General features: G+C 51.1%; 2 protein-coding genes and 1 long non-coding RNA gene across 5 annotated transcripts in view; 1 reads left to right on the plus strand and 2 right to left on the minus strand.

Annotated features, from left to right (window-relative positions):
- Window positions 1-21,674, plus strand: part of POLR1E (RNA polymerase I subunit E) — a 39,303-nt gene extending 17,629 nt beyond the window's left edge. Inside the window, exons 12-17 of one of the 3 annotated variants that reach the window (XR_010407617.1) lie at window positions 14,815-14,888; window positions 15,140-15,679; window positions 16,589-16,934; window positions 17,280-17,447; window positions 19,032-19,240; window positions 20,383-21,674. The gene's annotated coding sequence lies outside the window, so the exon portion shown is untranslated. Of the gene's footprint in view, window positions 1-14,814; window positions 14,889-15,139; window positions 16,935-17,279; window positions 17,448-19,031; window positions 19,241-20,382 lie in introns of all 3 variants that reach the window. The other 2 variants (XR_010407615.1, XR_010407616.1) reach the window with 2 other exon arrangements.
- Window positions 713-11,031, minus strand: LOC135362673 (uncharacterized). Its single transcript, XR_010407622.1, has 3 exons — window positions 10,331-11,031; window positions 6,246-6,407; window positions 713-843 (listed from the first exon to the last, which is right to left on the minus strand). It is a non-coding gene; the product is annotated as an uncharacterized LOC135362673 (long non-coding RNA).
- The window catches only part of FBXO10 (F-box protein 10), a 52,594-nt gene continuing 45,997 nt past the window's right edge, over window positions 15,105-21,701 (minus strand). The window contains exons 10-12 of the mRNA XM_064579184.1: window positions 20,265-20,578; window positions 18,997-19,178; window positions 15,105-16,977 (exon numbers count right to left, since the gene is read on the minus strand). Coding sequence (XP_064435254.1) covers window positions 16,803-16,977; window positions 18,997-19,178; window positions 20,265-20,578 — 671 coding nt within the window. The 3' untranslated portion in view covers window positions 15,105-16,802. The remainder of the gene's footprint in view (window positions 16,978-18,996; window positions 19,179-20,264; window positions 20,579-21,701) is intronic.

Consider the following 21,701-nt stretch of genomic DNA (forward strand, 5'->3'; position numbering starts at 1 on the left):
CTTTGTATGTTACACAGATTATATTCTATGTTCTTACAATAGAGTAAGATAGAAAAAAAAAGATGTTAGGAAAATCTAGTACTTTATTTATTGAAAAAAAAATTCACATGTTCAGTGGGCCCACACAGTTCAAACCCATGTTGTTCAAGAGTCAACTGTAATTTCATAATTTTCTGCCAGGCACATGTATTACTTCTATAATCCGCAGGGGTAAATGGGTATTATTTAAGAAGAGAGAAGCTACTGGAGAGCACTGTTTGAGCTTCAGAGGTTGAAAGCAAGATGGTGACTCGACTATGGTTTATCTTGCAAATGCCAGACAGGTAGTGTTTTCATAAGGAATAGTGGTCTTGGGTCCATTTGCATGAGTGTATTTATAGATGTGAAAGCTTTGGGGGAAGGAAATTGATTTTTTTTCCCCTTGAACTTTTGAAATTATTCTTTCTACTCCATTTGTAATTGAGCCCATGGAGGTATTCTTATTTCTTCCTTTCTGGGGCACTGCATTAGACCTAGAACTGTTAACTGGCATACGATGTGGGTTTTGCTAAAATGACTCCCCTTGAAGTCTCCACTGGACTCTCTCGAGTGCTTAAAAAATGGGGTCCCAAGGAAGACCACCTTCTGAAATCTATCTTGCTCTTCTGCCTGGTTCACTTCACCCCCGTGCTCTGACAACCCCGGAGAACCAGTCAGAAACCAGCCCGGCATCGTTGGGATTGAGGCTCCATCAGCCCCAGGTAAGGGGCTCAGGGTGAGGCCCCGGCGCTGGGCGCTGTCTGTCGGAGAGGTTTATGTAGAGGCCGATCTGGCATCACCTTATCCTGTGGACGTAACATTAGTCTGCAGAAAAAGAGATCAGAGCTGGGTAGAATCTCTTTAAATATTAATAATAGTGATGCCTTTTGCCACACATCTCCAAAGAGCTCGGAGCATTTCAGACATTACCTCATCACTAATTTTCACGGTGTTCTTGGGTGAGAAGCGATGGCAAGTATTATGGTCTCCACTTGGGGCAGAAGGTAGCAAATGCTTCCGATAGTGGAGCTAAACTCAGGAGTGGTTCTGACCAGATACCAACTGATAAAAAGTCGAGGCCTTTTTTGTGGCATATTCTTCTACGATTGTCGTACATTTCACACACATGAACTTGCCTTCCTGCATTTTGCTCCACGGCATTAATGAGGGTCTCTGTGAGCAAGGTGCCGTGCTGAGCACTGTGTCTAGAGGCGAAGTTTATCTCCTTAGTCCTATGCTTTAGGCCTTTGGTGATGGGGCTTCTACCTGCCCGTCCTACCCTAAGTCCCTCAAACCTATTTCACATAGCCTTGGTCCCTGTGTGCTTCTTCCGGGTCTTTAAGTTAGCCTCCTGCCATCTCCCCTTCTGTGCACTTTCTGTGTCCTCCCCCCCCCCCCCCCCCAGCCCTGCAAGTGTCGCTCTCCTTCCTGGCCTGGTCCACTGCCCCACAAAGCCTGCCCTGATAACCCCCTACTGTAGCCACAGCTGGACGTGAGCTCCCATCACCAAACATTCCCAGCCCCTATGCTGGGGCCCTTATTTGGTTATTTATTATTAATTAATATCAGAGACTGTGAGAGAGGGAACACAAGCAGGGGGAGTTGGAGAGGGAAAAGCAGACTCCCCGCTGAGCAGGTAACCTGATAGGCTCGATCCCAGGACCCTGAAATCATGACCTGAGCTGAAGGCAGACGCTTAATGACTGAGCCACCCAGGTGCCCCACTACTTGGTGTTTTAGTGATTTATGTGCACTGCTCACTGACATTTCGTGACCGCAGGGATGGTCCGGTTCATCTATGTGTGTCTCTCAGTGACTTGCCCCCGTTAGATATGCAAGTATTCATCGGATAAAGGAGTGAAACTAGCATCATTCCAGGCCAGCGTTCACCAGTTTGTGCAGAGCCCTGGGGGGGCGGGGTGCAGAGGACCGGGGGCACCGATAGAACCCCGCTGGGCCTGCCCCCTGGCTGCCTACATGCCTGTCCTGTCGTCTCAGCACCCACACCCTGTTCCATCCCGTCCCCCATCCTCCGGCAGGTTGTGTGAGGCCAGGCAGGTCATTTAATCTTCCTGTGGCATCGTCCCCCCATCTGTTGAGGGGGGATAATGTGTTTGAGGGTGACCTACCTCCCCAGGAGGCCGGGAGGCTTATCCACTTAATGCCGAGCCGCTCGCTTTAACCCGAGGCAGCTGGGCACCCCCAGCAGGCCAGCCGGCACGTTCTCTGTTGCCCGCGGCCCGGCAGTAGCCGGGCTGCAGTCAGGGTCTCCTCCCTGGGCTGGTTCCGGGGGCTGAGGTGGGGCGAGGACAGTGGCATCTGGAGGGCTTCTGGGCCTGTGCTGCCGAAGGGGGAGAGGCCGGACCCCTGGGTCGGGGGCATGGCTGAGGCTGCCCAGGATCCGCCCGAGAGCGGGCGCCGGGCCCCTGGGGGACCGTCCCGCTTGGCCCTCATGGTCCCACGATGCGCTTTACTTGGGCTCGTGGACGAGCTATGGGAAGGTCATTTGATACTCCCCTTCTTGTGGCCACCGTCTTGGGAAGGTGGCCTTTTCCCTTTAAAAAGAGCTGGGAGCTGGGGGGCCCAGGAGCACTGTGGGGAGGAGGGGAGGTGCCCGTGTGGGGAAGAGGGGCCGATTGCTCTCCTTGGACGACTCCCCTCAGCTCGGCGCCACTGGTGAGTTGTGTTCTCATTCTGGAACATGTCCTGCTTTCTCTAGATGGTTCGCAGAAAGGGAGCTGGGTTTTTAAAATTGCAGCATTTTTTAAATGAAGTTTGCGATTCCAGTTAGTTAGCGTACAGTGTTGTATTAGTTTCAGGTGTACAATATAGTGATTCAGCACTTCTCTGCAGCGCCCTGTGCTCATCACGAGAAGTGCTCTCCTTAATCCCCGTCACCTGTTCCCCCATCCCCCCACCCTCTGGTAACCATCGTTTTGTTGTCTAATTAAGAGTCTGTTTCTTGGTTTCTTTTTTCCTTTGCTCATTTGTTTATTTAATTTCTTAAATTCTTAAATGTGAGTAGAATTATATGGTATTTGTCTTTCTCTGACTGATTTATTTCACTTAGCATTATACTCTGTAGCTCCATCCACATCATTGCAAGTGACAAGATTTCTTTTTTTCTGGCCAAGTAATATTCCTAATTGTCTTTTCCTGTATATTTAAAAATCTATTTCCATGGAATATTCTCGAGCACTTATTCTTGTGAAACCTCTTTAAGTGAAGGCTCTTTCAGTCTTCATAATTGCAATTATTTATTATGGGTTCTTCCCCAATTTAACTTAATTTTTTCTCATGTTTTCAGTTTCCCAACTGCAGTATCTTCAAGCATTTTCTACAGAGGTGGGATAATATTTAGTTTTGGAACTAAATTGCCAACAGGCTTTCAAATTTGTGAGATCATAGGATGTAAAACCCGACCCTGGAGATTGTTCAGGCTGAGCATCTCTGTGGCTCTGATGGGGCAGTGATGTCCTTAGAGGGCAGCGAGGGCTCTTTGGTTACCCAGCGAACCAGTGACAGAATCAGGACTCAAACCCAGGTCTCCTGACTCCTGTGTCAGTAACTCTCCAGTCTACCCTATAGGATTTAGTGTCTGAATTACAAGGGAGAAGGAAAAGTCGCGGTATGATTTTGTTTTTCCATGTGCTTTAATCTGATTAAGAATGAATTTTCTAGCTTTAGAAATGCCTGTGTCGAGGGGCACCTGGGTGGCTCAGTTGGTTAAGCATCTGCCTTTGGTTCAGGTCATGATCTCAGGGTCCTGGGATCCAGCCCCGCCCCCGGTCATGCGGTCTCTCTCAAATAAATAAAATCTTAAAAAAAAAAGAAAAAGGAATGCCTGCGTTGTAGACCACAGCTGATCCTCCTACCTTGAACCCCTTGATTCATTGCCCGTCTACAAGGAGGATCCTTAAAGTGTGGTCCCTATCAGCGTTACCTGGAGCTTGTTAGAAATGCAAAATCTGAGCCCCACCCCAACCTACAGACACATGAACTCTGGGCACAGGCCCCCCCTGTGTTGTACCAAGCTCCGCAGCTCCTCGGTAAAGTCAGAACCACCGCCTGGCAGGACTTCAATCACACCCTCCCTGTGTTTGATGTTAGTGCAGTGACCTGCTTGGCTCTTGTGGATTTTGAGCTGTCTTCACTGAAGGAGCTTCCCTGTTGCCGCCGACGCCAGTTTTTGGTGATCATCCCCCTCCTTCACTCTGCTTCCTTCCTTCTGCACAACCCATGTGCACACACACACACACATCCCGCAGGAGTGGAAGATATGGGTAGATAATGATAGCAAATAGGGGATTTCAGGAGAAACGGGTTTGTAGACCAAATGTCCCAGCCTCTGGCTAGAGTTCGTACGTTTCCAGACTTGCTCCCTCTCTAAGCGCCGTGATAAATTCGGCTGCTGCTGACCATATTGTGCTGTTTCTGCCATTTGTTGCTTTAGTCATTCAGAATTTTTAGTACCTTGTGTTTGCATGACATATGTTCAGTGTGAGGGGAAAATGTATTTGGGTTTATAGTTTATTAGGAGGTAGAGAATATGTTCAGAAATAACTTTGGGGCGCCTGGGTGGCTTAGTTGTTAAGCGTCTGCCTTCAGCTCAGGTCATGATTTCAGGGTCCCGGGATCGAGCCCCACATCGGGCTCCCTGCTCAGCAGGAAGCCTGCTTCTCCCTCTCCCACTCCCCGGCTTGTGCTCTCTCTCTCAGTTTCTCTGTCAAATAAATAAATAAAATCTTAAAAAAAAAATAACTGTAAGGCAAGCCAGCTGGGGATAAATAATGAGAATCATCTCTAGTAAAAGGTTGTGGAAGCCTGGAGATGGTGGGCAGGTGTTGTGGAAGAGGACATCATGGAAGACTTCGTGGAGGAGGTAGCGTTGGAGTGAGTCTCACAAGGAGGCAGAGGTTTGACATGAGGAGTTTGGGGGTGGGTAAAGAACACTCTGGGCAGAGGTGGGAAGAAGATAAAGGCATGGCAGTGGCTCTCAGTGCATTTTGTTGGGACCAGGGGTTATTTGAAGGTGATTAGAAGGAAATGAGGCTATTCAAGTAGGTCAGTGCCAAAAGGAGAAGGATCTTCAAACACCCACTTAGGAGTTTGTTCTTTATCCTGAAAGGCAATGGGGAGCCATTGAAGGGTTTTGAATGAGGGCAAGGCATGAGCAGAGCTGTGCTTTTAGTAAAACTAATCTGCCATCAGAGTATGAGGTAGGCTGAAGTGGGCCAAGGGGAAATGGGGAGGATCTGTTTTTATTTTGTAACTGTTTTGCAGCAGTATGTTGATACATTGAACCATCATCTTAATGTTTAATTAGGAGGTAATTGCTTTTCTTACGGTGGTCATTGGATTTTGAAATAAGCTTTTCCAGGGAAACACAGTTCTAATTTTGTAATGAGGAAACTGCAAGAAAATAGAAATTGCTTAACAGAAGGGCTTCATAGGAAACTTCCAGAACTTCTGCCTTCCTTTTCTTTTCTAACATTTTCTTTTAAACAAAAGGAATGTGTATTCATTTTACCCAGTAATGACCTGGTAATGTCAGCTCACATAAAATCTGAACAGCAAGCACCTGAAATGTAGCTCCTTCTTGCTTCTTCCTCCTCTGCCTCCAAAGCCATTCTCCCTCTCACTGGACTGACTTTGTTAAGGCACCTGAACCTCGCTCATTTCACAAGGATCTGCCTTCTTGCAGTGGTGGCTCCCCTGGGAACAGTTGTAGCAAACTGGGATGTCCTGAAGTTACAGATGTGCCAGGACTTCTAGTATTTGTCATATAGAGAAGACTCTGTTGCTGTTGATTATTTTCAGAAGGGCTGTATTTCTGGGGCCTGGGCTTTGGCTGGCTAGCACCGTTCGTTTCAGTCATCCCTCCAGTATTTATTAAATACTGAAGAATCATGGTGGCTCAGACCCCCCAGGCCCTGCTCGCAAGAATCTTCTGCTCCAGCAGGGGATATACACAAATAGTCGAATATAGTTTTGAGAGAGGGAAACTATGGACAAGTGGACAAGCCACAGAGGGAAGAGCGTACTGGCAATGACTGGCATGAGCAAAAGGGAAGAAGGTCCGTGGGGCTGGAACTCCCTGGGAGGTGGAGCGCAGGTGGATGGAGGACAGCAAAGAGGCTGGAGAGCTGAGTGGGGCCTGAACGGGGGTGGGTGGGGGGGAGGGCCTTGAAGGTCAATAAGAAGCACACATCTGTGAAAATAGCTACCTGGACGCCTGGGTGTCTCAGTTGTTAGGCGTCTGCCTTCGGCTCAGGTCATGATCCCAGGGTCCTGGGATCGAGCCCTGCATCGGGCTCCCTGCTCAGCGGGAAGCCTGCCTCTTCCTCTCCCACTCTCCCGGCTTGTGTTCCCTCTCTCGCTGTGTCTCTCTGTCAAATAAATAAGTCAAATCTTAAAAAAAAAAATCATTAAAAGAAAAAAGAAAATAATAGTTACCATTTACAGAATCCTTCTCAACAAGCACTGTTCTAAGTAGTTTCCATGCGTTAACGCAGTCCTCACAACAAGCTTGTGAGGCAGGTACTGTTGTTGTCCACATTTTTCCACTGGGGAAACTGAGGCAGCAAGGGGTTAAGGAACCTGATAGTCCTAGATCTAGTAAGTGACAGAGTGGTGATATGAACCCAGGAGGACTGGCTCCAGAGTTTGCACTGCGGACCCTAATCAATTCTCCTAAAAGTTATGGGGTGACATCATAGGGTTTGATGCAGGGTCAGATTTGCAGCCTAGAAAAACTGCTGTGGGGCACCTGGGTGGCTCAGTTGGTTAAGCAGCCGGCTCTTGGTTTCGGCTCAGGTCGGGAGCTGAGGGTCCTGGGATCGAGCCCCATATCTGGCTCCCCGCTCAGTGAGGAGTCTGCCTGAGGATTCTCTCTCTCTCTCTCTCTCCCCCCCCCCACCGCCACTCCCCCCGTTCGTGTGCTCGCTCTCTCTCAAATAAAGAAGAAAATCTTACAAAAAAGAAAAAGAGATTGTGGTGTGGAGATGGCTTGGCAGGAGACAAAGACTGAAGCAGGGAGGGCGGGTGCTGCGTGACCCACGTAAGAGCCTGGACGTGTGTGATGGCAGCGGAGGCGGAAGAGGTGGAAACGCGGGAGATGTGTGGGGGTCCCAGCAGCAGGGGCTGGAGAGTGGTTGGGTTCCGAGGCGGGTACACAGGCTCTCAGACCAACAACGCCCCAGTTCCGGGCGCGGGGAGTGGGGTGTTCATGGTGCTCCTGATGTCGGTGTGGCAGGTGCGCCCCGAGGTGGGCTGGTTCGTGGCTGTCCCAGGAGAACCGGCCAGACCCCTGAGCGCTCTGCCAGACGGAGCGTGGAGTCCGGTGCAGACCTTCCACCCCTTCCAGGTCTGCAGGCGGGAGTGGAGGGGGAAGGGGCAGGGCTGCTGGTGGGCGCGGGCTCCCCCGGGGCCCTTCCCCTGGGGGCCTGTGTTCAGTCCTCGGGGCTTTGATTCTCAGCGACAATCGCTCTGATCCTAAGACGGTTGTCATTGTGCAGTAACAGTAATCGGATCTTTTTAGAAGACGAGTCCGGTTTACTGCCCATACCCAGCATCCAGCAGATCAAAGTTGTTTTGCGTCTCCTGCCTGTCTCTGCCCAGCGTCACTTTAGTCTTGTGCCCAGAGTCTAGATACGGCTTTATCGCCTATGGTTTACACCTTACATTAAATCAACTGCCGTTCCTGGAATGTTCTACAGTTTCTTGGCTTTTTTTGAGGATTCACCTCAGAGGATGAGATGTAACTCGCCCATTCTCTGTAGTCAGTTGTCTAGTTTCTCGTCCTTCGAGATGGTGCCTCACCGAGTGCCTGTGGCCGAGACTTTTCCTCCTTTCTTAGGTAGAATTCCAGCCAGGGCAGTTTTTGTCCTTTGAGAGGGGTTTCCCCAACCGGGCACTTCCCTGTGAGGTCAGGGACCGAAGGCAGAAGGCTTCCTTAGGGCTGCATCTCTGGCTTTGGGCCCCGTGGTTGCAGTGACCTACCTCTGAGCCCAGGTGGCATTCACTGACCGTCATCAGCCCCGCTGCCAACAGCTGCCCTCCCCCAGCAGCTGATGCGACTCCCTGCGTGGTTTGCTCGAAAGTGGGTAATTGTACAGGAGGGAGAAGAGGATTCTGGGCAGAATGCTTAATCAGGGCTTAATGACGCCAGCCAGAGTGGCCTGTTGGTTTGAACCCTCACACGGGGTCCCGATTGGCAGGTGGCACCTGACGCTCTTGGATGTTTGACAGCCGTCAGCCATTCCCAAGCCCCAGGTGGTGACGTGCAGGACACACGCCGTCCCGCTGGCTGGCAGGAGCCAGCTCGTGGGCGCCCCAGAGCATTTTAGATGTCCCTGTCTCATGGGCTCCACACCCTGCCTTGTCCTGGCCAGGAGTTATTTATCTAGGGGTCCCCTGGGCTCTGTCACCCTGGGGACTGTCTGATGAACCTGTCTCCTTGACCACGGCCAGCACGAGGCTCAGCCGCAAGAGGTGCTGGATGAGTCGAAGGAAAGGCATTGATTTGGGACCCCATCCCTTGACTGGAGATGGTGAAGACCCTTCAGACTGGAGTCTGAAGACCCAGGGACTAGACTTGAACCCTGCAGAGACTGGGGCCCCCAGTCCACCGCCAGTGCCAGCTCTATGGGAGGATGAGGACTTTCAGAGAGGACTTGAGACCTGTCTGGCCAGGACAGAGCCTCATGTCCCAGGTCACAGAGGCTGGAGCTCTGTGGAGCAGGTGGGGCCCAGCTCCGGAAGCCATTGTGTTTCTGGGCTGCACTGTGGTTACTGTGTGTCGGCTGATGGATTTGGGATCCCGCCTTCCTTGGGGCAGCTGCAGGAGCCCTCGGTCTGCATTTCCCAGGCACGGCACTTGCTGTGGGTTTCGTCTTGGGGGCCTGTGCTAGCAAATATGCCCAGAAACCCCTGAAAGTTAGTTGGCGTGTCCTCACACTTGATGACTAAGTGGATAGTAAAAGACAAGTCTGGGCTTTGAGTTTAGGTTCCACCTTTTTGTGAGTTACGTCCAGGTGGTTGTCAAGAGAATTTTTCTTAACCAGAGGAGGGCATTTGCAAAAACCAAGTCTATAGGGAGAGAAGGAACTTCATACTGAATGTCAAGGGCACGCTAAGGACCGTGGGATCTGGTGGTGTCCAAGCTGGAAAGGCCCTCCCTGCTTCAAGGCCACCCTGAATCCTCTGTGGCTGTGGGCAGCAGGGGACAGCAGGGGACTTGTTATCACCAGAGTCCCAGTGGTCAAGTCCATGGCCCCTCTCAGGGTGGATCTTTTGGCTGTCTTGGCTGTGTTTGGCATGGGTTGCTCACATATTCTTTTGGTAAAATATATACACACAAACTTTACCTTCAAAAAACCATTAAAAATGCACCATTCAGTGGCATGAAGTACGTCCACAATGTTGTGCCACCATCACCACAATCTAGTTCCTGAACTTTTTCAGCTCCCCAAAAGGAAACCATGTACCCATTAAACAGAAACACCCTGTTCAGTCCTCCCCTGAGTCCCTGGCAGCCAGTCATCTGTGTTCTGTCTCTGTGGACTTACCTGGATATTTCATGTAAATGGAATCACACATCATGTTGCCCTCTGTGTGGGGCTTCTTCCACTTAGCATAAGTGTTTGAGGCTCATCTTTGCACGTGACCGTACACCTGACCCTTGAACAACGAGGGAGTTAGGGGTGCCCACCCCCCGTGTAGTCAAGAATCCGACACCTCCCAAACTTCTCATAGCCTACTGTTGACTCGAAGCCCAAACAGCTGATGAACACATATCTTGTATGTTCTATGTATTATATAGTGTATTCTTAAAATAAAGCTAGAGAAAAAATGTTATCAAGAAAATCATATTGGGCGCCTGGGTGGCTCAGTCATTAAGCATCTGCCTTCGGCTCAGGTCATGACCCCAGGGTCCTGGGATCGAGCCCTGCATCGGGCTCCCTGCTCAGCGGGAAGCCTGCTTCTCCCTCTCCCACTCCCCCTGCTTGTGTTCCCTCTCTCGCTGTGTCTCTCTCTGTCAAATAAATAAAATCTTAAAAAAAAAAAAAAAAGAAAATCATATTAAAGTACAATACTGCACTATATTTATTGAAAAAACCATGTATGAGTGGACCCGTGCAGCTCAAACTCAGGTTGTTCGAGGCTCAACTGTACACATGTAGGAACCTGATTTGCACCTAGAACCCTAGCAGCAAGGGAGGCTGGAAATCAGTATCAGTTCTCCAGCCTCTAGTTGCAGGAAGGCCCCCCTAGGAGATGGGAGTGGATGCTGACCGTCACCCAACCTTACCTGCCACGGGGCGACAGGGAAGTCAGTGTCTGGAGGGGCGCTGTGTGGAGCAGGAACAAGACCTGGAGAGACAGGTGTGGGGCCAGCGCTCAGAGTTAGATCTCAGGGTGCTTTTGAGGCAGTGGGAGTGGCTGAGGTCTGTGGTCCTCAGCACTGGGGAGGCGGGACCAGGGCAGGAGGGAAGGTAAAATTCAGTTCTCTCTGAAAATGCGACGGGGGGAAGTCCACTCAGCAGCTGGGCCCACCGTAAAGGAAGACATGGTGGAAATGAGGCTTGGGAGGACTCATTTGGGACAGGTCGTCCTCGTATGTCTTCGTGCTCTGGGCCGTGGGCCTGCCTGCCGCGCGTGTTTTCGGGCTGTGCTCTGGTGTGTCCCGTTTGTGTCCGATCCTGGGTAGTGGCATCAATACCTCCTTTGTCCGCCTCCAGCAGAGGTGTGAGCAGGACCTCGAAATACCTCGTTTTCCTTTAAGCTGCTGTGAAAATCCAGTATGTGAGTCTGCATCTGAAAAGAGAGTATCCTGATCTGCCTCTGGGAAGAGAGCTCCTGGTGGGCTCATAGGGTAGAATGTGTTTCCACGAACACTTTTAGATTCTGATGGGTGTGACACTGTGAGACTTCAGTTCCAGGGATGTTCGCATCACAGCATGTGCGCAGGACTCTGAACCCCCTCTGTGCTGGTGGGGAGGCGGCCTGTCTTCAGACCCTCACACGGAGGTGCGGGACTGACGGGCAAACGTCCAGGACAGCAAATAAATCCTAGTGTGGGCCGACCACAGGTGTACCTTGCCAAATGCAGGGGGTGCGTTCTCAGGGGACGACTGAAAAGCACGTTTCTGTACATCAAGAGGTTTGTGGATCCACTTGAATAAGTCTTACAAGAGGGAACCTAGCCCCGTGCTTTCCATATAAGCAGTTGGTGTCTGTTGAATGAGTCCTAGTCCGTGAACTGCACCTTCTTTCCACAGCCGGGATGTCAGGCAGTCAACACTTGTGGAACAATGGAATCGTACTAGCTTTTTTTCCGAGCTCTAAAAAAACCACTTATTTACTAATACATTCACAGAAGATACCTTGATCCCACAACATTTTTTGCTGTAATGTCTCCTGATGTCCTTTTTGAAGAAAGGGAGACTGTGGGCTACATGCTTGTACCTTTAGTAAGATTTTGAGTTTGTGGGATCATCTCAACTTCTGGGTGTTGATTAGCAGAATGAGTCTGTTCCCTGGAGGGAAGTCTCCGCCTGTGGCCCGGACCCACTGGACGCTGTTAGCAGTGATGAGGTCAGAGAAATTATATTTAATACGCTTACAGGGGACCCCGACCTGGAAAAAGCTAATTAGATAAAATTCTTCAAAGTGTCCCCTTTTAAAAACTTTTATTTTTACATAATGTCCTAATTAGAAAACAGTTGCAAGAATGGTACAAAAACCTGTATATCTTTTACCCAGATTTTCCCACTATTGATATGTTGTCCCATTTATTATTTGCTTTATACATTTATGTATTTATTTTTGAGCCATTTGAGAAAATTTGAGAGTAGCATCCTACCCTTTTCCCTGTCAGAACTGCAGTGTGTGTGTCTTAAGAACAAGGACTTTCTCTTCCATGACCATGGCACCTTCATCAATAGCAGGAAACAGAACAATGATACCATAGAAGCGCCTAACCCGCAGCTCGTCTTCAGATCTTGCCCATCACACTTCTCTTGTTTAACCTCTCGAAACAGTTCCTTGGCCTTTGCTTTCTTGACCTTGTTGTTTTGAAGAGTAAGGTCAGTTACCGTGTGGGGTGTCCCTCAAGTTGGGTTTGTCTGGGGTTTCCTTGTGTTTAGATTCAGGAAAATCAGACATGATGCTGTGTTCCAAGAGCATCACGGTGGAGGCATGTGATGTTTGTCCTATACTTGTGATGTTAACTTTTACTACTTGGTTAGGTTGTGTTCGCTCCCTCATGAAGTCACCTGAGTTTTAGCCTCATTGAGGATTCTTGGTGAATCAATTACCAAGATGGCTGCAAAATGATTTTCTAACCCTATCATTTCTTATGCAGAGGAAGCCCTCTTTTCTCTCCTGTTAATATAGTTTTCATTCATTTAGTGATAGGATAGACTTGCAGATTCTCATTTTATTCTATGAACATTGGTACTATTATTTATTTTGATGTTCAGATTGTACCACATTTGGCCAATCTTAGTTCCTTCACTAGCTCCTGTATCCCCGTCATTTTAAGGGTGCTTCCTTTCTGTCCCAAGATGTTCCAGCCATCTTGTACTTTCCCTGCTGTAGCCCTAGAATCAGCCTTTTATCCAAGGAGCCCAAATAGATGACATAAACGATGGGCCAAAACCAGGAGTGAAACACCATCCTGACAATTAGACAGGATCTTTAGCTGTGCTCAGGCAAGAACTATGTTCCAAGCAGATGTTGACAGCTGTGTTGTGAGTTGCTCAGACTGCACCAGGAGGGCCATGCTAGGGTCGACTTCACTTAAAAAGGATGCTAATCATGGTAGATTGGTTCTGGAGCCCCATGGCCATAACTGCACCATGCAAAATTCTGGACAAGGGAGAAAGAGCTAATGGAATGAGCATGTTCAAGTTGGGAGAAACTGCTTAGGGCTGGAACAAGCCCATCAGGTCCCATGGGAGCCTACCATGAGCCATTTAGAGAGGAGGCTTTCTTTGTGTTGTTGGAAGGAATGGGCCCCAGGCTGCTGAGGACCAGGTAGGATCATATGCTGTTCTAAGACACAATGCTGGCTTGTGTCTGGTCTGGCCACACCATCCATATCCACCATTCCCTGTACTCAGGACCTCCTCAGGATACCCGGGCAGTGGCCTCAACAGAATTTGGAGACCCGGATGAAGCTGTGTTGGTCTTTGTTGTGCTTGTACACTTGCATCAGTAGGCATCAATGTTTGGGGCCTGACTGGCCAGCAGGAAAGGCCAGGGAGGCCACAGTTTAAGCTGTTTGGGTGGGGGGGCCGCTGAGACCTGTTGCACGCTGTACCAGGGTTAAGCCTTCGCCTTGTGACAACCCAGTAGAGGGGAACCCTTAGCTACCGCAGTTTGAAAAGCAAGGGACCCAAGATGTATAATTGCTACCCAGAGAGCTGGGAGATCCTTCCTAAGATACGGGACAGGACCCCTCCACTGTGCCTTTGGGCTCCCCCTGACACAAACCACTGGAGTGGGTCCCGAGCAATGACCAGGGGGGTGAGATGGTCTGCAAAGTGGAACGTACGAGAGGAGGCCAGGAGCAGGACGGCCCCCACAGGCAAACGGCTGCTGTCTGCAAATCTCTGGAGGGTTGTCACAGGAAAGATGTGTCCTTCAGGGGCTCCAGAAGGCAGGGATGCTAGGAGTGGGGGTGGGTTTGTTTCTTCATCCATCTACCCATGCATCCAACACTTAGTGATCTTGGTCTGGTTGGGCATAGAGGATCAATAGGGCCGGATTTCACAGGGCATGGGGTAGAGGATCAGACAAATCAACAGATTTTTGCAATATGAAGGGTTCAGTGCCATCATGGGGTAACACGGAGGGGACTACTGAGATTTGAGGGAATCAGGAAAGATGTTCTATGAAGTGATAATGAAGATCCTGAAGTATGGGTAGGATTTAGCCAGAGAGATAGATTTTGGCTCCCTTGAGGGGAAAAACAAAAATCAGAACAGGTTCTCTCAGGCAGGCGGGCAGGTCTGGCCTGCTGTGTGGGACGGCTAGCCCTGCCCACTCATGCAGGCTGCTGCAGGGCAGGCTCCGCCCCCCCCCCCCCCCCAAGAGCAAGGATGGGTGTCCCACCGCCAAGTGACTTGGCAGGAGACGGGCACCGTGTGTGTCTCTGCTGTTCCTTTTTTTGCTGCCAAAGCTTTAGCTAACAGCCTTATCCACCCCTCTCCTGCCTACAGGCTCTGAACAGTGAACTTTCATCTGCTGGGCCTTAACAAGCATCACTATTCAGAGCCTCAATTCCTTCTGTAAAAAAACAGGGCAGTGACCCCACCAAGTCAGTATTTGGCATACTGCTGACGGAACATAAGACCATGTCAGTGTATCAAAATACACAAGGTTTTGCTGGTTAGGATAAACTGCAGTAACATATTTTCCCCAAATGTCTGCTTTCCACAAAGGTTTATTTGCTTGTGGTATTATATTTTCATTTTAATAGTTTTAGATGTGTATTAGAAAACACTAACTTTGTATTTAATAGTGACGTAAACATTTTTTAGTTCTGCAAAATTAAATGTCTCGGCTACGATTCTGGAAGGGAAAAGGACATTGGGGAACAGTTCTTTAACTTCAGGTAATAATGAGTTCATATCGGTTGATTCTGACAGATGCACCACACGCAGACTGGTATAGCCGGGAAGCACAGGGACTCTGCTCACTTGTTCTGTAAATCTAAAACTCTTCTAAAAATAATTAATTTAAAAAGAGGATTTGAAGAAAAGTACTAAGTACTACCTTTCTCCTCAGGTGGCATGCAGATACAGGAAAAACGAGTTCATGATCTCAGAACGTTCTGCACACTGTGAAGTCCTCTCCTCCAGGTACTGTTACTGCTCATCCCCACACAGCCCACCGCGGTGGGGCGGCTGCACGCAGCCATCCAGACCCTGGGACCCAGAAGCATGGGAACGAGCTGAATGGACACGCCAGTCTGGGCCTCTGTCTCCTTCAGCCTCGGGAAGGCCGAGCAGGCGCCTGCACCCGGCCGCCCGGGAGCTCTAGCATGTACCCAGGCCAAGAAAGTCCTCCAAGAGGGCTTCTTTTAAAAGATAGAACTTTATTTTGGTTGCAGAGATTTTCATGAGCATTTGGTTCACAGAAGAGTCACTACAAAATAACAAAGGCAGCATTTTGTACAGCGACGCCCACTGGGGCCACCAGAGAAGTGCAAAAGACAGTGCTGGGGACGGGAGGGGCCAGTGCTCATGTGCCCACAGTCCTGGGGAGAAGCCAGTGCTCCTGGCTCCCTCCAGCCACCCCCTCCACCCAGCCCAGGAGAGCAGCACCTAGGGCCTGGCAGAACCAGCCTGGGAAGCCACTGGTAAGGTGCACAACAGCGCCCCCAACAGGCTGGTGAAGGCCCCGCATGAAAAGCCGAGTGGGAGGGGGAGTGTTCCGGCTGAGCCAGTCCTGCATTCAGCCCCGTCCTCAAGCAGGTGGGATCTGTGCCCACCTGGCTCTGGAACCTTGACACATTCACAGTACGGTACAGTAAAGCCCTTTGGGAGGCCTTCCTCCCCTCACTCAGGCTACTGACCCTATCCCAACCCTGGACTAGGAACTGGGGACAGACTGGGAGAGCTGGTCCTACCGTCCGGGAGCTCACAGGCAGGTGAGTGGGACAGGAATGGACCTAGAAAACTCCAAAGCAAGGCAGAAAGTGCTCAGTACCTGAGAGGGGGCAGAGAAAGGGCAGCAGAGCCTCAGAGGGGGAAGAGCATGGTCACTGCAGGGACGGGAGCTCTGTGGAGAAGGCAGTGTCTCAGCTAAACCTCAAAGACTAGGTGGGACGTGACATGTGCAGATGGCGAGAAGGGCATGCCAGGAGGAGGTCAGAGCGTGGGCCAAGGCACAGAGTGGGGAACCGTGGTCGGGTCAGTAAAGGCAGGCAGTTATCCATGAGAGAACACGGATACAGACAAGGGGACCTGGGCACCTCCATCTCCACCAGTCTGGTGCCCAGGAGGGGCAGCTGGTGGGGGTGTGCGCAGGACCCGAACCCTTGCGCGGCAGGCCCCGAGCCTGCATCCTCCTGAGTTTGGGAACTCCCTGAGGGCGGAGTGGAGTCTCGTGCATCCTTGCCTTGCCCAACCTGGCACCAGGCTGCTCAAAGGAGGCCTGTGTTTTCAGCATGTCCCTTGTCATCCCTGAGGCAGCCTGTCCAGAGAGGCTCTCTGTTCCCCTCACAGTCCACGTTCAAGTTGAAGGGAACCAAACTCAACTCCTCCAGCCTCTGTAGACAGCCGGGAGGGTGTGGCCGCATCCCTGCAGGGATCGAGAGAGGCCCAAGAAAGGGGAAAATTCTGGGGCTCTTTCTACCTCACTAGAATCACCTCCTCCCTCAGGAGTCAGTCTGCTCTTCTCTGACTAGAGTCCGGGTTTGGTGTGTGTAAAACACCACTTCCCTGTCATTCACACAGAAAGACCTGACTGAAGTTTTAGTATCAATTTTCCCCAACTCCATAACCTCTATAAGAGCTTGAGTGACAGGAAGCCCACCAATCTTTTTTTTTTTTCTCAGTTCCCAGGAAGCGTGGAAGCCTGTTTTCTCTGGGGTACGGTGAGTAGGAGGACCGAGAGGGGCCTAGAGCCCCTCAGATGCCGCTTCTTCCATCCTGACATTGCCTTTACCTCCTGGCTCACCTGAACACCCACGAGCCTGAGTGCAGGGTATGGGGTTGCTGCTCCCGGAGTCTGGACAGCCCTCCAGCCACCCCACCCCGCGGCTCCCATCCTTACAGAATGGTGCAGAAGACGCTGCGGTTGCTGTGGTAACCACCCTCCACGCGGGCTGTGATCCTCGTTGCCATGGCTGTCACCTTCTGCCCACTGTGGGCTGCAGAGGGGCCTCGGAGACAGCTTTCAAGGTGAGGCCGTGCCGGTGGGTTCACCAGGCGCCACGTATCAGATCTGGGGGTGCAAAATGACGGTCCATGAACTGAGAGTCTGGAGCTTTTGCTGAATGCCCCGCACAATTTCCTTTGGTTCAGGATCACTGGATCCAGGTGTAGGTTTTTGCCTCCCAAGTCCATGAAAGCTCAAGGAGGTGGGACACATAAGGGACAAAAGTCCTGTATTCTAGTTCAGCTACACTTGCAATTCTGCATGTAACCTTGGACCAGTTCCCTCTAGAAGCCTCAACTTCCCCATCTCTATAAGGATCTGGAGAACATCAGTGACTTTTTCTTCTCTTTCATCCCCTCCCCTCCCAGGTGTATGACATCCATGTGTATAGAAGCTTTATTCATAACCACCCCAAACTAGAAACTACTTACCCCTTCAGCTGATGAACGGATAAACAGTGTGGTACATCCATATAAGGGAACACTACTCCGCAACAAAAAGAATGAATGGCATGTGACACCATGGGCAAATCTCAGGTATACTAGGCTAAGTGAGAGAAGCCAGACTGGGAAGACTACATACTGTACAATTTCTTTTTTTATATGACATTCTGGAAACTGCAAATCTGTAGGGGACAGAAGCTGGTGAGTTTCCAGTCCCTCGAGTTCTTATGGAGACTATGAAGGGTCAGGGAAAGGTTCGTTCAGCGTTTTCTGTCATTTGAGTTACAAGGAACCACCTCTTAACACCAAATCCTAAATTGCTTAAGCCAGTGACAATGTCTTCTGTGTCTTTTTAGGATGATTATGTTACAATGAGTAGGACTGTAAAGGTGTGGATAGTTAGAAGCTGGCTACTGTAAGGTGAGTGAGAAGCCTGGAGGTATGTTCAAAGAATTGCCAGCATTTGAATTTGGCAGCAGAGAGTGAGCCTGGAAAGGAAAATTAGGACCCAGCAGTGCACGGTGGATAATGCCAGGCTGATGGGTCTGCGATTCCTGTATTCTGAGGTCTCCAGGGGGGCAGGAGGAAGCAGACCCCAGGGAGTCCACAACATGATTGCCAAGATGTAGGTAGGAAAGATTGTAATTTCTATTTTTTTAAGCTTTGTAAGTTATGAATATACAAAACATGCATATATGAGGTTTTCTCAATTAAAAAGGGAAAAGAGAAACAGGGGCTCCATCAGAGGTTTCTGACCATGGACGTGAAGGACCAGAGCTGATTCAGATTAATCTGGCAGGATGCATTAGGACAGCCTGCAGGGGTGGGGCAGGGACACAAGGTAGGAGGCTGCCGCCATAGGACAGAGCTGTTTGCGGTGCAGGAGTGAGTAATGCCAACAGCAATGACAGTATGATCATCACCTTCCTAACCAGTGAGCAGAGCACCAAGCAAGCAGAACGGAGTCCATCCACAGACCAGTGCACCAGCATCCTGGCAGTGGGGCCACAGGTCGGGGTGAGGGGTGCTGAGACGTGAACAGGGGTGATGGCGGCTGGGAAGAGAAGGGGTCAGAATCGAGAAGGCCTAGTAACTGACTGAACTGTGATGTTCGGGGGAAGTTGGTCGCAGAGGTTTTGCTGCCACAACAGAGTGGAGGGATGGTGAGGTCACCGAAATGGGGGACAGGGAAGGACAGGAAGGTTTGGGGCAGAAGTGTGTGAAGCCACTGTGGTAGGCAGAGGCATTAAGAGCAAGTGACAGCCGCAGCACCAGCAGTTAACACTTTGGGAATACCAGTCTGCTAGGTCACGTGACCTGGTTTTATCCCAAATTGGTGCTACAATGCAGACCTCGGTAACTGGGTTTTATTAAGGCTCCAGGTGGTGAGTAACCTGCCCGAGGTTCCACAGCCAGTGACTGGCAGAGCTGAGATCTGCAGTCACACACCCTGGACTCTTAAAGCCTGTTCCCTCCCAGGGGGGCGGGCGCAGGGCCTCAGCACTGGCCTGAATGACCTGACCAGGGCCGAGAGCTGGCGGCACCGGGGGGAACAAGGGCAGCCACGGTCACTGGGCCTGGCTTCTCCGGTGACCTCACTGTGGTTCTGGGAGATTGGTGTAGGCAGACTGCAGACACTTACTTTTTCTTGAACACCAGGAACTTATTGTTTTGCAGGACACATTCTCGGTTGTTGGAGATCTGCTGAAAAATGGTCTTGCTGGTCTTGCCCTGGAAGATGATGTTCTCCTGCACCAGGGCCTTGGCGCGGCCCCGCACTGCAATGCCGTAGGCCCGGAATGAATGGATCCGGTTCTTTATTACCTGGGAGAGACCGTCAGAGCTTGTCGTACCTCGGGGACTCCCAGACTGGTGGGGGGGGGCAGGTAAGGGACATAGCTGTTATAAAATGGAGGGGTAAGAGCGTGCTCAGTAGGGCAGCATTGCACCCTGGGAGCTCAGGGAAGGGTGTTCGAGATCAGGTGGGGAGAACCAGGGAAGGCTTCCCAAAGGGGATGATGGGTAAGCTGTAGGAGCTTACCAGATGCAGAGCAGGGGACGGCTGTTCCAGGAAGAAGGAACAACATGCAAAGGCCTGACACGAGAGGAGGTTGCACCAGAAGCAAGGACCATTGGCAGCTTGACTGAGGCAACAGCGTGTCCCCCCCGCCCCCCTTCCTCTGCTTCCACAGTATTCAGATGTAGAGCTAAAGAATTCTTTACTGCTTGCCTAAGTTACACTACTCATGAAGCTGGAGAACCAGAGAAAGGCTTTGGGATGGTAATTTCACAAGTGCAGGGACTGGGTCCGACGCTGAAACCCTAGCACCCAAGCGCAGTGCTTTGCAGCAAAAGGGAGCGGAGAGCTCACTTCTGGGGGAGACAGAGAGGCAGAGGAGCAGATGCAAAGCACTGTGGGAAGTGCTCTGTGAGGTAGGGATGGGCATAAGCACCCCGATGTCCAGAAAAGGGTATCTCAGACAGCCTGGGGGGCCGGGGGAGGCTTCCTGAAGAGGCACAGAAAGGGGAGAAGGGTATGCTGGATATACAGGGAATAGTGTGCACACAGGCCCTCCTCATTAAGCACCTACTGCATACTAGGTCCTGTGGGAGACTGTTCTGTTAGCGGGAGGGCTGAAAGAGCCCTGAGCTTGACCTGGAGACCAGAAAGCTACCCCCAGAGCCACCCCCACCCTGGCTCTCTGCTGGTAACTCCTGCCCCTCCTTCAGGGCTCAGTTCATTGCCCCTCCCATGGGAAGCCCCACCTGCGTCTCCCCGGCTCGGTTTGGGCAGGAGGAATGCTGTCCCTTGTGGTGCTGAGTGCTTCGGGCTTCTCAGTGGTGAGAGTACGAGGGCTGTCCCAGGGCTGAGCCCGGTGCTGGCACCACGCGTCACACACACGTACATACCTTCGTGTCGGACCTGGGCAAGAGCTGCAGCCCGCTGCCCCGGTTGCCAATGATGTCATTTTCGATGACGACGGTGCTGTCGCCCTTGGTGATGATGCCATGGCCTCTGTTGTCATAGATACCATTGCCCCGGAGCTCCACCTTGCACTGGGCCTCGACCTTGACCCCACTCTGGCGGTTGCAGGAGATACTGTTGTTGACCACGCGGGTGAGCTGGCTGCTCTGGGCCACGGTGATCCCTCTGTCCCCATTAGCGTGGATCACATTGGTGAGGACGTGCAGCGCCTCACTGCTCTGGACGTAGAGGCCTGAGGCTAGGGGTGGAGAGGTTGGGGAGCAGGGTCAGCCCTGACAACACAGTCAGGAAAAAACCTCCATGGAATTGTGCACCCGGCAGAGAGGTGGGGAAGAGGCAGCCGCACTCAGAACCGGCCCCTGGGAGTTACATCTTTCAAGATGGATGACAAACCAGGAATATCAAGGAAACTCTGTTCCTTCTGAACTTAAGTGCTCGGTAAACAGGGAAAGGTGATGCGAGACTCCTCGGGCTCAGTGGCTCCTGAGACCCAGGCTCTCCTCCCGTGTTGCCAGCCCACTGCTGTGTGCGCCTCCTGTGACGGGGCGCTCACCACCTGTCACGGCTGCCATTCCACCTCCACACAGAGCTACCAGCTGGACGGCTGCTCCAGTTATCTTCCCGTACCGAGCTGGAATCTACCTCTCTATTGTTTTGGGATATTTTCTTCACAAGGGAAATTCTGTAATTTTTGAATAGAAAAATTTATAAGCTAAAGATCTAAAATGTGTTAGAAATTTTGGAAAGAGAATGGTGTTTGGGGTTGTATCTGCTTAGAGACACTATATGCTTTTAGAAAAAAAGCGTAAAACTTAGCAGGCTTAGAGCCCCATGACTTGGCCAGGAAGAGACGGGGGCAGGGGGGGCAGGGGGGCCTGGGGATGAAGAGGAGAGGACTCCCCAGTGGTGTCCTCCACCCACCCCAAGAGCAAGAGACCTCGGCAGCGCTGGGAGGAGGCGGTGTGGAGGACAACATGGGGTCACATGGGAGCCATGAGCCTGCAAGTTCCAACCTCTTGGTGCCACCTACCTGCTGCTTCTCCTGGCCTCTGTGAATTTATGGGGCTTTGCCTGTCCTCCAGACAGCAGGGCCACACGGAGAAAGCCCTGAACTGGGAGGGGACAGAACTCATTTTCTGTCAGCTCCCACTCTCCCTGCCCTCTGCTATTCCCAGGGCAAGAGCTCGCCAGTGCCCAGAAGCCTCCTTTTAACAAGACTGCCTCCATCAGCCCGCCACAGTGGTCCTGATGATCAGCCAGGTTTGGGAGCCCTGCAGTTAGATCAACTCTGTACGTTTCTTTTTTTCCCTCAATTCAATAAACACTGGAATGTCTATCAGTTTTTATCCAGTTTAAGATAA

This window comes from Mirounga angustirostris, unplaced genomic scaffold (assembly GCF_029215605.1).
Source record: "Mirounga angustirostris isolate CCGP_5_RB_7025 unplaced genomic scaffold, mMirAng1.0.hap1 SCAF_15, whole genome shotgun sequence".
Taxonomy (NCBI): Eukaryota; Metazoa; Chordata; class Mammalia; order Carnivora; family Phocidae; genus Mirounga; species Mirounga angustirostris.